At 31.4% G+C, this 13,858-nt stretch overlaps 1 protein-coding gene across 1 annotated transcript; it reads right to left on the minus strand.

The window, feature by feature from the left end:
* Nucleotides 1-761: 761 nt before the first annotated feature.
* On the minus strand, nucleotides 762-7,602 carry LOC104211488 (purple acid phosphatase 23). Its single transcript, XM_009760548.2, has 7 exons — nucleotides 7,242-7,602; nucleotides 5,922-6,113; nucleotides 3,601-3,937; nucleotides 2,634-2,851; nucleotides 2,289-2,479; nucleotides 1,695-1,976; nucleotides 762-1,173 (listed from the first exon to the last, which is right to left on the minus strand). Exons 1-7 carry the CDS (start codon nucleotides 7,504-7,506, stop codon nucleotides 1,042-1,044), a joined length of 1,617 nt encoding a protein of 538 aa, XP_009758850.1. The 5' UTR covers nucleotides 7,507-7,602; the 3' UTR covers nucleotides 762-1,041.
* Nucleotides 7,603-13,858: the final 6,256 nt, after the last annotated feature.

The following is a 13,858-nucleotide window of genomic DNA, read 5'->3' on the forward strand; positions in this document are numbered from 1 at the left end:
ATCAAATTTTTATTTTTCCCTCCATTTTCCATTCACTCTCTTTTAAGCTTCTTTAAACCCAACATGATCTAAGAGGCTACAACTTCCAATGCAGGTGTCATTAATGGACTCAACCTGCTCTTACAATGCAATACAGTTTTTAAAGGGCAGGCACTGGACAAGACATCCCGCGTTCACGCTTCTGGGAAGGGCCGCACACCGAGGGGTGTGATGTAGACAGTCTACTCTAACGCAAGATTAGTGTCTGCTTTTACGGCTCGAACCCGTGACACGGAGATAACTTTACTGTTGCTCCATAAAAAACTTTTAAACAGATTTTGAGTCACTCTGCGAGACGTCTAGTAATCTCTGACTTGGTTTTCGCATCTTAAGTCAGAGAGACTCATGTATAAAGATATGATAACCCGAGACATAGAGATAACTATAAATGTTTACAGGTCTTGGCATGCTGGAGAATGATAGGTTCAGCAGTTTCTTCTATAGGCCTTAAAGAGGACTTGCAGAAAATTTTCATCTTTGTCTTGCGTTAGTCTTCGAATAAAAAAATCCACCAGATAACATTCTGATGAAGAGCCAAAATCCAATGTTTCATAGATAGAGAGAATAATGCCGAGTTTCATTGATAGAAGAGTGCCGAGTTCAACGTAGCATGGCACTTACAAATGGAAAAGAAATATGGTACTGGTTATCGCCTTTGGAAGATGCAAAAATCATTTTCTTCGTTACATGCAGGTGGAAAAAATTTGTTTCAAAGTAGTAACTAACAGTGAACTGGAATACCTTAGAGCCATTTCCAGAGAAAAATTAAAAATGCTTCAGTAATAGAGAACATAAATACTTTTGGTGAATAGTACTAGTAATTACTATGACATCAACAATTTTTATTACTTTTCTCACAGATATCCTCCTTGGAGTATAGCCCTCAGAGCCACATAACCTTATCGGAGACCCTATACAGCGCCTATATCATAATCAGTTCTATAAACTCCATAACTATTTCACTTTGTTGAATAATTTTATTAAAGATATATTTGTCCGCCATCACCTTTGAGGTTGTCGTACAGAGCAAGATTGAGGTTGTCGTACAATGTATATTTGATCACCATGACTGTTTTCATGGTAAATGTCCTGATTACGGTGCCAAGTCCATAATGCATGGGTTGAATTTACCATCTGCATGTATGAATGGAGAAGAGACATACGTTAAACAAAAAAAAAAGACAATGGTAAATATGAAACATACTTGTTATCAGAAATAGAATCAGTTGTGTAGCTTTGATGAAATAAAAGTGACACAGCAGCCAACAACAACAACAAACCCAGTGAAATCCCACAAGTGGGGTTTGGGGAGGGTAGTGTGTATGCAGACCTTATCCCACCTTATGAAGGTAGAGAGGCTGTTTCTGAAAGATCCTCGGCTCAAGAACAGTAAAAATGAAGCAATAGAGAAACAATACCAACAACAAGGTAATAAGATAATGAAGCAAGTAATACAATGAGTAATAACAGAGATCCAGGAATACGAAACTACAAGAGTAGGTGACACAGCAGGCAGGTTATTTACTATTTTACAGTATCTTATTATAGACTAATAGCTTTCTTTAACTTGATGAAAGAGGCTTGTTTGACATCAAGGTGAACATTATACTGCATATAGATAAAGAAAAGTAATATAGCTAAAGCTCTGGCTTTACCTCCAGTATTCCGTGACCGAAGCTGCTCTCTCTGTATGCACTCCATTCGGGTTGTCTGTCCCAGCAAAATTTTCCTTTAGCAGGTCCACTGGAAAAGTTCATGTGACATACACCTCCAAATTCTGGAATGTTGTCACTTGGTGAAGGACATTTCCCGGGATCATCTGCATAATCAATGTCAACTTTCTCAATATTACCACCATCTCCTACCGTTATATAAACAGGGCCGCATGGATCTAATGTATAGTTGTAGACTCGATTCATTCGCTCATACGCATGTACCTGACATGAATTACACAAATTAAGTTAAAATGAGAAACCTATCTTTTCGTGAAGAAATCCTAATTAAATGATTTCATGAAATCCTAATATCTAGATTGCACTGTTACTTGAACATACATATTCGAATTTCACTAGAAATATTTCTTATTTCACCAATTATGATTTTCTTAGCCTCTTAATGCTATGATATGATCTGGTAAAAGGACAGAACATAAGCAAAAATAGCTTCTTATTTCAAGGCCAGAGAAGTCTGGACTGAGATCATTAATTTGCTTATCCATAGCCAGCCATTAGGAGTGTATTTCAGCTTACATGACCAGAGAAAACAATATCAACGCAATACGTATAGAGGATTTCTTCCATTTCCTGCCTCATGCACTCAAATTCTTGGTAGTGTGACGAATAGCTATTGTACCAAGGAGAATGCCATGCAGCCACTAACCAAGGAGTCACGCCACGATCTACTTTCTCCAGGTCATCCTTAAGCCAAGCATACTGAGCACCTGATACAAGTTAAACAAAAAAACACATTATATTTTGCAGCATGATCTTTCTTTATGCTAGTATACCTCAAATTCTAGACATAAACAGGCAGTGACTGAAGGTACTGAAAAATGAAAAAAATGATTTATTAACTCAAGCAATTTAATTACTTACTGGTCTGATTATAGTCAACATAGGCTCCAAGCATGATGAAATGGACTCCTCCAGCATTAAAAGAGTAGTAAAAGTTACTGTTAGAGCCGGATTCCTTTGAAGGAACAGCAAATCTTGTCAAGTACGACTGGAATGTGAGGCCTGTTACTTGAGGCTCAATCTCATGGTTTCCTTCAATAACCATCATCGGAACTCTTGAGATCAGCGGCTCCATAAACCTGCAACTCCAGTTTATTCAGTTCAAATTTCTCTCTTTGCTTAAATTAGTAATGCACCACAAAGAATCATATTCAGATTAGCTTGTTTCAAATCCAACGACTTCCAATTTTTCACTTTATTTTCCATTTTCTATCTCATAGGAATATATAATAGGCTCTGTAGCAGTTTGTTGTTCCACAATGATATCAATTTTATGAGCACTCAATAAATAGTGTACCTGGCCTCAACTCAAACCTCACACCCGAAACAGACTATTGCATCCCACATGCTCAACAATTACATCTATATATGTATATTGTCTGCCCTAATCATTGTTACAACTTATGATTTGGCCATCAAAATAGGCACCTAAGTTAGCCCTTTAAATGATTCTCCTCACAATACATCTAGCTTTAACAAAATGACATTGTTACAACGGAACACCGAATATTTTGTGCAATGTAGAACAGCAAATTCAGTTATTATCTTGAGTTCAAATTGCTATAAAGATGAGAAAAAGTTCTACTTTCTTCAAGTAAAATCTCCATGTAAGATTAGAAATTAAAGAGAGAACAATATTCATTCGCAAGACATATCAGCAGTAGCTGACTATTTGTATCAATATGCCATATCAAAAGACAATTCTATATAGCATTCTAGCGACAGTGCAAGACAGGAGGCTCCTGCTCATCAAGAAAATTATAGAGAAAGGGCAGACAAGTTTTAAGAGACAAAAGAGATTAGTTAAGTGAGAAAAAGAATAGACGACCTTCCCCATCCATCCCACCGAGGTTGATATGTCTCTCTGATGGGTGCATCTGGAAACTGACACGAAAAGCATGAAGCTCCTTTACCACCCGTTGTAAGGTATTGATTTGCATAAGTTAAATCTCCGACCATCAGAATCATGGAAGGATCATTTGTTATGAGATGATCAATGGTTGTGGTTGTATTGCTTGTAAGACCCAAGTCGCCAACAACTGCTATTCGTCGTGGATACTTGTTAGATGCAGGCAATGGGAAGGTCTCAAATTCAAGTTCCTTACTCATTGCTGCTAAAGAACTATCCCCACACTTGTAATAATACTTTGTCTCAGGTTCAAGACCTATGGAAGGAAAGGAACTCTCATTTTTGGATCAGAAAAAGAATAATTACTTATCACTTAATAATAATGGCATCCGCATAACAGAATAAATCAAAAGACCTAGATGTACATTTGAAATGTGCAAGTTTGTAAGATTTTGTTCCCTCCAAGTCCTAAAAAAGCTAGTAAATCTTATCCTCCATCGGTATTACTGTTACCTTTTTCATATGAATGCTAAAATACTAATGGATGGTCTCCATTTCACGACATCCTGATGAGTCGACATTCCATATGAAGCTGAAAGATTATCAATCAACTGAACTGAAATTACAAAAGAGGGATGAAAGAAGTTCCTCTAACCCAAAGTGTACTTGACAACGATAGTAGTCCACACGCAAAGCTAATGTTGCTTGCTATTCACTGGATATCTGAGTGCAATACAAACTACATTATCCTTCTAGTGATCTATATGATCCTCTACATCCATTTTAGTAATTTACGCTATAAGACACATACGCTAGATGCACCAACTCACACAGTTTAGCTTATGGTCCTCCTATTGATTAATTAGAGATAACTAGTGGCACGGAGTAAAGCAAAGATATGTGGAAGGAGTGGAGAACTAGCATTCATGGATCTCTTTAACTAATGCAATATACGTACATTTAAGTTATCCTACACTAACGGCTCATAATTCAGAGGCAATCAGCAGCATATATAGATACATATACACTGCACATGTGCAGCCTCTTAGTAAACGGGGTAGATCAGTAATATATTCTACTCAAATTCAGGGGATTAACTACTTTAGGACCCTGCCACTTATACTTGTATGTAGAAACTTGAAACCAGTAGGTGTTCTTTGTGAAGCTCCGTTGTATAATATGTACCATTCTACTGTTTCTTCCCTTCTTCCTTTTGAACTTCTTTTTTCCTTTGAGTTGCTTCCCCACAGTCAAATGAATCAAATTGTCTTATTAGAGTTAAAGGTAATTCAAACTGTTCCCTGCATCTAGTTGACTTTCTTAGGCAAAACTGTGCTCGCACTGCAGCTAAAATATAATTCTTCGGCAGCATAAATAAAAGTATAAACCTGGTCTAATTTATCATTCCAAATTAAGTTAGCACATTAAAAATAGTGTAGCTGGAAAAAGCAAGATATTATTAGCAAAGGGAACATATGCAGCCATTTAAAGGTTTGTGCAGATAACATTACCATCAATCTTCACATGATGAATAATTAGAGATACCTAGTGGCACGGAGCAAAGCAAAGATATGTGGAAGGAGACATGGATTTCTTTAACTAATGCGATATACGTACATTTAAGTTATCCTAATGGCTTATAATTCAGAGGCAATATTCAGCACCATATATAGATATATAGCGAACTGGTATATCTATATAATATACCACTCAATTTTAGGGGATTAACTACTCTAGGAACCTGCCGCTTAAATTTGCATATCGAAACTTGAAACCAGAAGGAGTTCTTTGTGAAGCTCACTTGTTTAATCTGTACCATTCTACTCACTCTTCCTTTATTAGCTTACCACAGTTATGATGAATTGATTGTCTTATTAGATTAAAATATCATCTAACAAACAAAAGGTGGTAACCATTGTAGCCCCTTACTTATATAAACTGCAAAGCAATTCATGGTTTAATCTACATTTTCAGGGAAGGAAGATTTGGTGATTGAATTTTCTAATAACCAAAGGTAATTCAAACAGTTCCCTATATCTACTTGACTTTTTAAGGCAAAACCGTGCTGACTCGGCAGCTACAAGATAATTCTTCCAATGGCATCATAACCAAATGTATCGAAATATGGTCTAATTTATCATCCAAATCAAGTTAGCACACTAAAAATAGTGAATGTTCGCAAGAATGTGTTCTTTTCTATCAACATGCATGGATCTCAGTTTGAAGCTGGAAAAGGCGAGATATTGTTAGCAAAGTGAATATATGCAGCAACTCAAAAAGGTTTCTGCAGAAAAACTTACCATCAATCTTCACATGATGAATAATGCCAGAGGTGTAGTTCCATAGACCTTCAAATGGATACAACTGACTGTAAACCACTGAAACCCCAGTTTTTTTCATTGTGTACTTCCCACTTTCCTTTCCATACCACACCTCACTTGCTACTGTTGTTGGATCATGTGGAGTCACATTTAGACCAATCTGAGCTTCCCCTAAAACCAATAACAAGAAACCATAAAAATACTTTAAAACGACTTGAACAATCAAATCCATTCTAAATTAATTAGTGTTATGGCAATTGGTACGCTTCATGATCTGAGCATCCCCTATAGACCAATTGGAAAAGCTGCCAAAGCCGAGACACAAAAAAGAAGATAACTACAAAAAATTCAAGTAACTTGACCAAAGGAAACCAAACTAACTGAAAATAGTATACTACCATTTCCACAAGCTACAACAACAACAACGACGACAATTACACCTCAAACCTAGGCAAGTTGGGTCGCCTATATCATCGTTCCAAAACTAAATTAAATAAAGCGACCACACAATAAATTAATGAATTTAAGTTGAAGGGGAGCCTTGGCGTGACAGGTAAAGTTGCTTCCATGTGACCAGGAGGTCACGAGCCGTGCAAACAACCTCTTGCAAAAGTGATAATTTTATTTAGATTCTTTAAGTTAGAGTTAAAGAAAACTGGGCTAACCTACCGCACCTCGCGCATAGCGGGAGGTTAGGGCTGTTTTTTTTTTTTTGGTAAAAAGAGTTCAAAACGTCTACATGCTTTGTGCAATTTGACATGCTTCAACAATTTACCCAATTTTTTCCACATTACTAATCATGTTTAGTATAAATATTTACCTGGTATTCTTTTACATTGCGAGTGCATAAAGTCAACTCCATTAAGTAACTTTGACCAGTTAATTCCATCTAAATGAACTGATACTTCCATTAGTGGTACACACTATTTCTTGATCTAGACGTCCTCTTAACACCAATAAAGTCAAAAATGGAAAAAATTCTCAGCCAATCAATCATATGCGAAATCACGGTATCTCTATTTGCTATACCGAAAGAACCAACAACACAGCAACAACGACCTAGTAAAATTCTACAAATGGGATATGGGAGGGTAATATGTACTCACACCTTACCCCTACTTACCTCTGCCCAATGAGGCAGAGAGACGGTTTCCTCTATACCAAAAACCAAAACATTGTAACCCATAAATAAATGTAATTTGAACAAGATTTAAGAACTAAGCAAATCTTTTTCTTTTCTCCATAAAGTAGCTAAGCAAAGAAAATAAATTTAAATAGAGAAGAGGAGTATGATATTACCAGTGACCCAAGAAACCCACATAGAAGTAGGAGAAGATGACAAGGCAAGAGCAATCTGTTCTGGAAAAAATGAAGTCACATTTCTCTTAAGCCTTGGATGCTCCATTGGTAAATCATCACTTCCTCTACGCAGTGAAGGATCAAATCTGGTAGTTACTGGCTTAAATGGTCCATCCAATGTTGTAGGTATGGCGTCTGCAACTATTACAAGAAACTGAAAGCAGCAAATTGTTATACAAATTTTACCAACTTCCTTAATCATCATCTTTAGCTCTGAAACCAACTGGATTTTCTTGAAATGTTTAACATGAAATATAATATTCAATTGTTTGTTAAGTTGGTTGAAACACTTAAGTCAACACATTTTAAAAGCCTTTTATCTTCAGCCAAAAGTTAAACAGCTAAAATCTTGGGTTGGAAGATGTCAGACTATGGTATTTAAAGAATAATTTAGTTCTATATTTTCACTCCAATTTGAAGTCAATATACAGATATTGACTTTAGTCTAAACTAGAAAAAAAAACAACTAAGAAAGAAAGAAAGAAAAAAGAGAGAATTAACTTAATAGATATTCTTAATCTATATATATATATATTAAAGCAAGAAAGTTACCATATATGATTGACATTATGGTTAAGTCAAGTGGCAAGCTAATAAATCTCAATAGTATATGATAACTTTATTCTATATTTGACTATTTTTTATATTTGACTATTTTAGTTAAATACAAATATATATATATATATATATATATATATATATATATATATATATATATAATGTAAATTTGAATTTTAGAACTTTATCTATAAATTCAAAATTATCTTTTAATTCAAATTCCGTATATATATACGGAATTTGAATTAAATATATATACGGAATTTGAATTAAAAGATAATTTTGAATTTATAGATAAAGTTCTAAAATTCGAATTTACATTAAAAATAAAATTTATCTTTTTTTTATCATGTTATCATATGCAATCATATTAGGAACTTTTGTTATTTTTTCTAATTATTTAAATATTACTTCGCATCTAGCCAAAAAATAATAATACTCCATATCACTATAAATTTTTTTCATATTTAAAATCTTATAAGTATTGTTCTTTGAAACATTGTAGCTAGATTTGAATAAAATGAAATTCGTGTAAAATAAATGTAATATATAGGGTACACGTCTATGTTTATCTAAATAACAAAAAAGAGTTTACAAAACCAAATAAAAGTCTACTTACATATATAATAAAGTAAACATACATGCTGGAGAAAGAAACATCACAAAATCAGTCAATATTTAAAAAAAAAAGTTGTTTCTTTTTTTTCTTGAAGAATATTTGTTTGAAGAGTCAATTTGCATAAATGGACATCAAACAAATAACAAAACTTTGTCTATACAATTTCTATCATTAATTTTAATTTAGCACATTCAAGGAATTGAAGGGTATAAGCTAAAACCCCTTCATTTAGCTGTAGTCAGACCAATATTGCAAGGGTATAATATTTTTTTCGTTGAAGAATATTAATTTTGAATCATTAGATTATGTGTAAGATTTTTTTTTCAAACTCAACAAGAGAGAAATTGTTTTCTAATTGATAGTTTCTATAGTGTAACAAAGAGTATATATATATAAAGAAAAAATTGGTATGACGTGAATTTTTTTTTTTTAAATGTAAACAAATTATTTCGAAAAAACTCTTTACTTTTTTTAATTCAAAGATAATAAAAAGATAAGATATTTTTGAACATTAGTAGAGAGTTTTAAAATTATTATAATAGAAGTTATATCATGGATAAGCTCAAAAAAACCGAAATCTTATGGAATATTTACATAATAGCCGGCCATATTTATTGTTTACTTTTTATAGCTAATATAAATAGATGATATGCCGATAACACACGATTATACATATATTATATATGGATTATATATAAACTACACATCATTCAATTTTTTAATTTAAGTGGTTGGGTGAGCACATATTTAGGCTGATTAGATAAAGCCAAAAGAAAAATATGAAATAATTTCAACCAAAGACTAAAAATATAATTAAAGTTCACATGTAGACAATTTTTATTAAAATACATCCTTTTATAGTGAAATAAATTAAATTTTTTGTTACAAAAGAAATAATGACATAAAAATAAGATAAAAGAAAATAAATATTGAAACAAAATGTTAGAAAGATCTAAAAACGAGAAATAAAAGATGAACAACAAATGTCTTCTTATGTTTCATCTTTGTTGAGTATAAAAAATTTGAAAGTTAATCTCATCGATTTCAAATATTTTTTTTTAACTCAAATGCATAGATTATAAGATAAGGATATCTTAGAATATTTTTTTAAATTTACATTATGCGTCATTTTTAAAAAATCACTATTACTAACAAACTAATATGATATTCGCATTTGAATTAGAATGCAATTTGAGTAGTTTTCATTGAGGTTAAGCCAAGTATGGTGTCAAAAATAAACTACGTGACAATTTTAAGACAATATATGCAATGTTTTATAATAATAATCAACTAATTTAATATTTACTGATTCAAAGAAAAAAAGAAATTGTATATATAGGGTATTAAAAATTCAAATTCTAGGGCTAGAGATATCGATAAACTTAAAGTGGAGTCATACTCAAATAAATCCGGCCAAAGAATCATTTAAATTTTTAGATAGCCGATTAAACTGAATTTTAAATTAACGATAATATCTTCACTTGCATCATTATAAAGATAATTATTATTATAATACATATAAAGTTTTAGAAATTGAAATTTTAAAATAAAAATATTTTTTGAAAGATAAAATCATACCAAATAAGAGTTCAAATCGTAGTATAAGAGTCACGTCGTAATCAAAGAATCGCTTATATCGTGTCAACCTTTGTGCTTTGCCATAAATATGAGTTATTATTTAACTTTTAAAATAATATGAGTTATTTATTTTTATTTTAAAATATCTTCACTTGCATCATTATAAAGATAATTATTATTATAATACATATAAAGTGTTAGAAATTGAAATTTTAAAATAAAAATATTTTTTGAAAGATAAAATCATACCAAATAAGAGTTCAAATCGTAGTATAAGAGTCACGTCGTAATCAAAGAATCGCTTATATCGTGTCAACCTTTGTGCTTTGCCATAAATATGAGTTATTATTTAACTTTGTAGCTATTTTTTGGTCCCAATGATACCTATGAGAATAGTGCAAAAATAAAATTATCATTACGAGAATTGAGAAATGTTAGTCTTTTTTCATGTAGTATTTCTTAATTAATATCTGACGATTATCTATAATTATTTAGAAGGTTTAAATGTTAAGGTCATTTACATATAATTCAAATAGCTCAGATATTTAACATGGTTAATGTCAAATATCAAAATTGAGTAAAAAAAAATCACTAACTAAAGAATTTTTTATATTTTTAGATAGCCAACTAAAATGAGTTTTGAATTAAGAATAGTATTTTCAATTACATTATTATAAAAATAATTATTATTGAAAAATAATATTTTAGAATCTGAAATTTTAAGAAAGAAATATTTTTTAAGAGATATCAACACACCAAATAAGAGTTCAAGTAGTAGTAAAAGAGTTAAGTCTTATCCAAATAGTCATTCATTGTCTCAACATTTAATTATTTTGCCATAAATATGAGTTATTATTTTGCTTCCTAACTATTTTTAGGATCCAATGACACCGGCAAAAAAGTATCAAAAAAAATAAAATAGAAGAAATGGTTAATTTTTTCCATGTAGTTAATATCCAATTATTATCTATATTTACTGAGAAAGTATAAATTTTAAGATTATTTATACACAATCCAAATAACTTAAATATTTAACATGATTAGTGTCCGCGCTTCTGCGCGGGGTACTAATACTAGTATTCTAGATAAGAAAGAAAATTAATACTATAGGATTCTATATAAAAGGAAATATATTAATTATAAGGAAATTAATTTACACCTAATATAGCTCATGCCGATAAAGGATTATGTTGACCTGAAATAAAGTGTTTTCCTAGAATAGTTTAATTTATTAGACGAAATCATTCATATAATTTCATATAGTAGTAAGAAATGCAAAGGCTCTATGGGTAATTGACATCTAGCAATAAGTATTTTTTATATACTACCCTGTAATAGAATTCTTAGTTTCAATCCCTGCATAATTCTGTCTTTGAACCAATTAATTCTGGCAAAATACCTTAAATCACCCTTAAACTTGGCTCAGATTATTAGTATCCTCCCCGAACTATGCCTGATCTTAATTACCCCCCTCAACTTGGCCTTTTGAGGCCATTAGCCCCCTAGATGCTGATGTGGCAAAAAGTGTGGATGCACTCGCCTGCCACGTAGATTTTTCTGTCTATGTGGCATTTTTTTGAAAAATAAAAATATTTTTTTACCTTTTAAGAATATTACTTTTTTAGATGATTTGTTTCGAATAAAATTTATAATAAAACTTAGATATAACTACATTATTTAGGCTAAATATTTTTATTTGGCCAAAAATAATAAAGTTTTAGTTAATCTCTTTTTAAATTTGACCTGAAAATAAAGATTTATACAATTGAAATAAATAGTCAAGGCATCTAAAAAGTTATAAAAAATACATAGTTTGAAATTAATTATTTTGGCTATAATTTTTTATATAGCTCTAAATTATGGTGTTCTAATTTTTTTTTTACAGATTATACCTAAAAAAAAGTAAAAATACACAGCTGAAATGAATAGTCATTGCATCAAAAGAAGAAATAAAAAGAGTGTACAATTGCAAGAAATTACAAGTGCAATTGTACACTCTTTTTATTTCTTCTTTTGATGCAATGACTATTTATTTCAGCTATATATTTTTTATAACTTTTTAGATGACTTGACGATTTATTTCAATTGTATAAATCTTTATTTTCAGGTCAAATTCAAAAAAAAAAAGACTAAGTAAAACTTTATTTTTTGGCCAAATAAAAATATTTAGCCTAAATAATGTAGTTATATCCAAGTGTTATTATAAATTTTATTCGAAAAAAATCATCTAAAAAAGTAATATTCTTAAAAAGATAAAAAAATATTTTATTTTTCAAAAAAATGCCACATAAACAGAAAAATTCATGTAGCAGACGAGTGCACCCATACTTTTTACCACATCAGCGTCTAAGGGAGTAATGGCCCTCAAAAGGCCAAGTTGAGGGGGGTAGTTAAGACCGGGCATAGTTCGGGGAGAATACTAATAATCTGAGCCAAGTTTAGGGGTGGTTTAAGGTATTCCATAGAAATGAAGGGAGTATATACATGAAGAAACATGTCACGAATCTCAAATAAATAAAATTAGGTAATTTTTATTTTTAAAATATGATTTTTTTTAATAGCTCACACTATGGGTGTCCATGGTTCGGTTTGGATCGATTTTTCCTTAAAAGAAACCAAACCAAGTAAGTCGGTTTTTCAAATATTAGAACCAAACCAAACCAATTAAGTCGGTTTTTTCTCGATTCGGTTTATGTCGGTTTTTCGATTTTTTCGGTTATTTGTCGATTTTTCCTTAAATATAAGACATACACTACCAAACACATATTCCGGCGACCACATTTTCAACGTAGCACTATCAAATCAATTGCCTTTTAAGAAATCTATTATTTACCAAGATATATTGATGGTAATTGAATCAAATAGTGATGAATAATTTAAGGACTCACTTAAAATATATTATTTTTAACACGAAATGGATTCTTACACTTAACAAAAGAAAATTACCAATCAAATTAGAATGTAAAGGTAAAGAACTATACTAAAAGTGCAAACTATAAAAATTTACCATTAAATTTTTGAAACTTTGTATAAAAATATACATATATATAAGTGTAATAATAAATTTAAAATAGCTACTCCTATAGTCGGTTTGGTTTGGTTTTTTCTGATTGAAACCAAAACCAAACTAAATTTGATTGGTTTTTTAAATTCAAAACCAAAACCAAACCAAACCAAAAAATATCAATTTTTTTGGTCGGTTTGGTTTGGTTTTCGGTTTGGTTCGATTTTTCGGGTTTTTATAAACACCCCTAGCTCACACAATTGGATATGAAGATATAGAAAAAACAGAAAAGGGCCAAAATGTCCTTGAACTATTTGAAATATTTCAAAAATACCCTCCGTTTATTTTTGGTACCAAAAATATCCCTACCGTCTATATTTTGGACCACAAATACCCTTAGTCATGGCATTGAAGCTGACATGGCAGTTCAATTGGGTTAGATTTACTTACATGGTCATCCACCTAAGTAATCTAGCATGGCGAAAAGTTTATTCCTTGTTCTTGAATCCTAATCACAAAAAAAAATCAGAAAATTAACAAAATACCAAAATAGCTCTTGATGGGGGTTTATGAGTTGATTAGAAAACTCCATTGTTCTCTTTTGTGAAAATTTATGATTAGTTTGATCTAATTTTTTAGATGCTTATCTGTTATAGCTTCACAATATCAACCCAACAATCCCTAGTAAGATTCAGATCAAACCAATCATAAATTCACAAAACGCTTTTTCAGATTATCAAGCTTTTAAGAACTCTTCCATGAAGGTTTTTTTTCGGGAGGGGGGGGGGTTAGCTCAGA

Source organism: Nicotiana sylvestris, chromosome 5 (genome assembly GCF_000393655.2).
Source record: "Nicotiana sylvestris chromosome 5, ASM39365v2, whole genome shotgun sequence".
Lineage (NCBI taxonomy): Eukaryota > Viridiplantae > Streptophyta > Magnoliopsida > Solanales > Solanaceae > Nicotiana > Nicotiana sylvestris.